Source organism: Dendroctonus ponderosae, unplaced genomic scaffold, assembly GCF_020466585.1.
Source record: "Dendroctonus ponderosae isolate FM_Combo_2020 unplaced genomic scaffold, Dpon_F_20191213v2 Dpon_F_20191213_1850, whole genome shotgun sequence".
In the NCBI taxonomy this organism is placed as follows: Eukaryota; Metazoa; Arthropoda; class Insecta; order Coleoptera; family Curculionidae; genus Dendroctonus; species Dendroctonus ponderosae.
Genome location: NW_026018008.1, coordinates 1 through 1,339, shown reverse-complemented (window position 1 = coordinate 1,339; position 1,339 = coordinate 1). Strand labels below are relative to the sequence as shown.

Sequence of the window (1,339 nt, the reverse complement as noted above, 5' to 3'; positions counted from 1 at the left end):
CTTACGCTGCAAAATTACAGGTTATGCAATAATCACTTTTCGGAACGTTGTTATGCAAATTCGAAAGATTTGAGACTTGTTCGTAACGCAGTTCCAAATAGATTTATTGAAATTGAGTGTACCGGGGGGGAAAGCTCTATCGAAAATGTAGCACCAGTTATTCCTGATAGTTGGGTGGAAAATGTTCCATTAACTACCAGTAAGTATATACAAACTAACATTATTTGTAAATAGAGTTCTTGTGTTATTATTATTTTTAGGTGATATGACTGATAAATGCCAGCCAGGCACATCGAATCAACCTCCAGTAACTCCTACTAGAAAGTTGTTTCGAAGTGTTGAAGGGTTGAGCAATATAGAAAATTCCCCAAGGAAGTTAAAATTAATTCGCATAATCAACAGAAAAGAAAATCAGTTGAGAAAAGTGAAACGTTTGTGTAAGAAGAGAGGCAATGACATTAAAGCTTTGGCAAATTTATCGGACTCAGCCGTAGTTCACGGATTGTTTCAAGACATGCCATCATTGACCTCCAATTTTCTGTTGGCTCAAATTAGATGCTCAAAAAGCAAAGGGTCGAAAGGAAGAAGATGGACTTTTGATGATAAAATTATGGCTCTTGCTATTTATAAAAAAAGTCCTAAATGCTACCGAATGCTCCAAAAATTTGTATGGCTACTTAGCAAAAAAACCCTTTTGTCAATGCTGGGAAAAGTTCCATTTCATGTTGGGATTAACGAACATCTGTTCTCGCATATAAATGAATCGATTGAAGGTTCTGCAGACAGATGTTGCGTTCTTCTATTCGATGAGATGGATATCCAAGAGAACATTGAATATGATCTTGGCAGCGACAACATTCTCGGATTCGAATATTTCGGTGAAAGAACATCTAGTAAACCCGCCAATAAAGCCTTATTGTTTATGCTAGTAGGGCTAGCAAAAAAATGGAAGCAACCCGTAGCATACTTCTTTGCAAGCAATGGGTGTAATGCGAACAATTTTGAACATTGCTTGTTTCAAGTTCTTAAAGCGGCGAACAATATTGCAAAAGTTGAGGTCGTGGTAGAGAATAGCTTCCTGGCAAAAGACGCTTGGTGCAACCCATAGTCAAACTATGCGATATTCCTGGACCATCGCTTGAATGTTAATTGTAAGGAAGTGAGATGTAGATTTAGCAACCTATCAATTTTTAGACTCCAAAGACACTCTTTCCAGGGAGAGCAGCTCAAATCACACAGCATCAGCACCTGAATTGTGTACCCCGAAAAAAATTAAAGGTACGTTTGTATTAAAATGAAAGTACTTTAATAATTTGTATTTATGTGCATAGATGATATT

The 1,339-nt window shown here is 37.0% G+C and overlaps 1 protein-coding gene across 1 annotated transcript; it reads left to right on the top strand.

The window, feature by feature from the left end:
• Window positions 1-1,316, top strand: LOC109543340 (the record flags this gene model as incomplete). Its single annotated transcript, XM_048663382.1, is given in 2 exon segments — window positions 1-199; window positions 261-1,316. Coding segments are annotated over 2 exon segments (1,047 nt in total), but the record flags the coding sequence as incomplete, so codon positions are not given.
• Window positions 1,317-1,339: the final 23 nt, after the last annotated feature.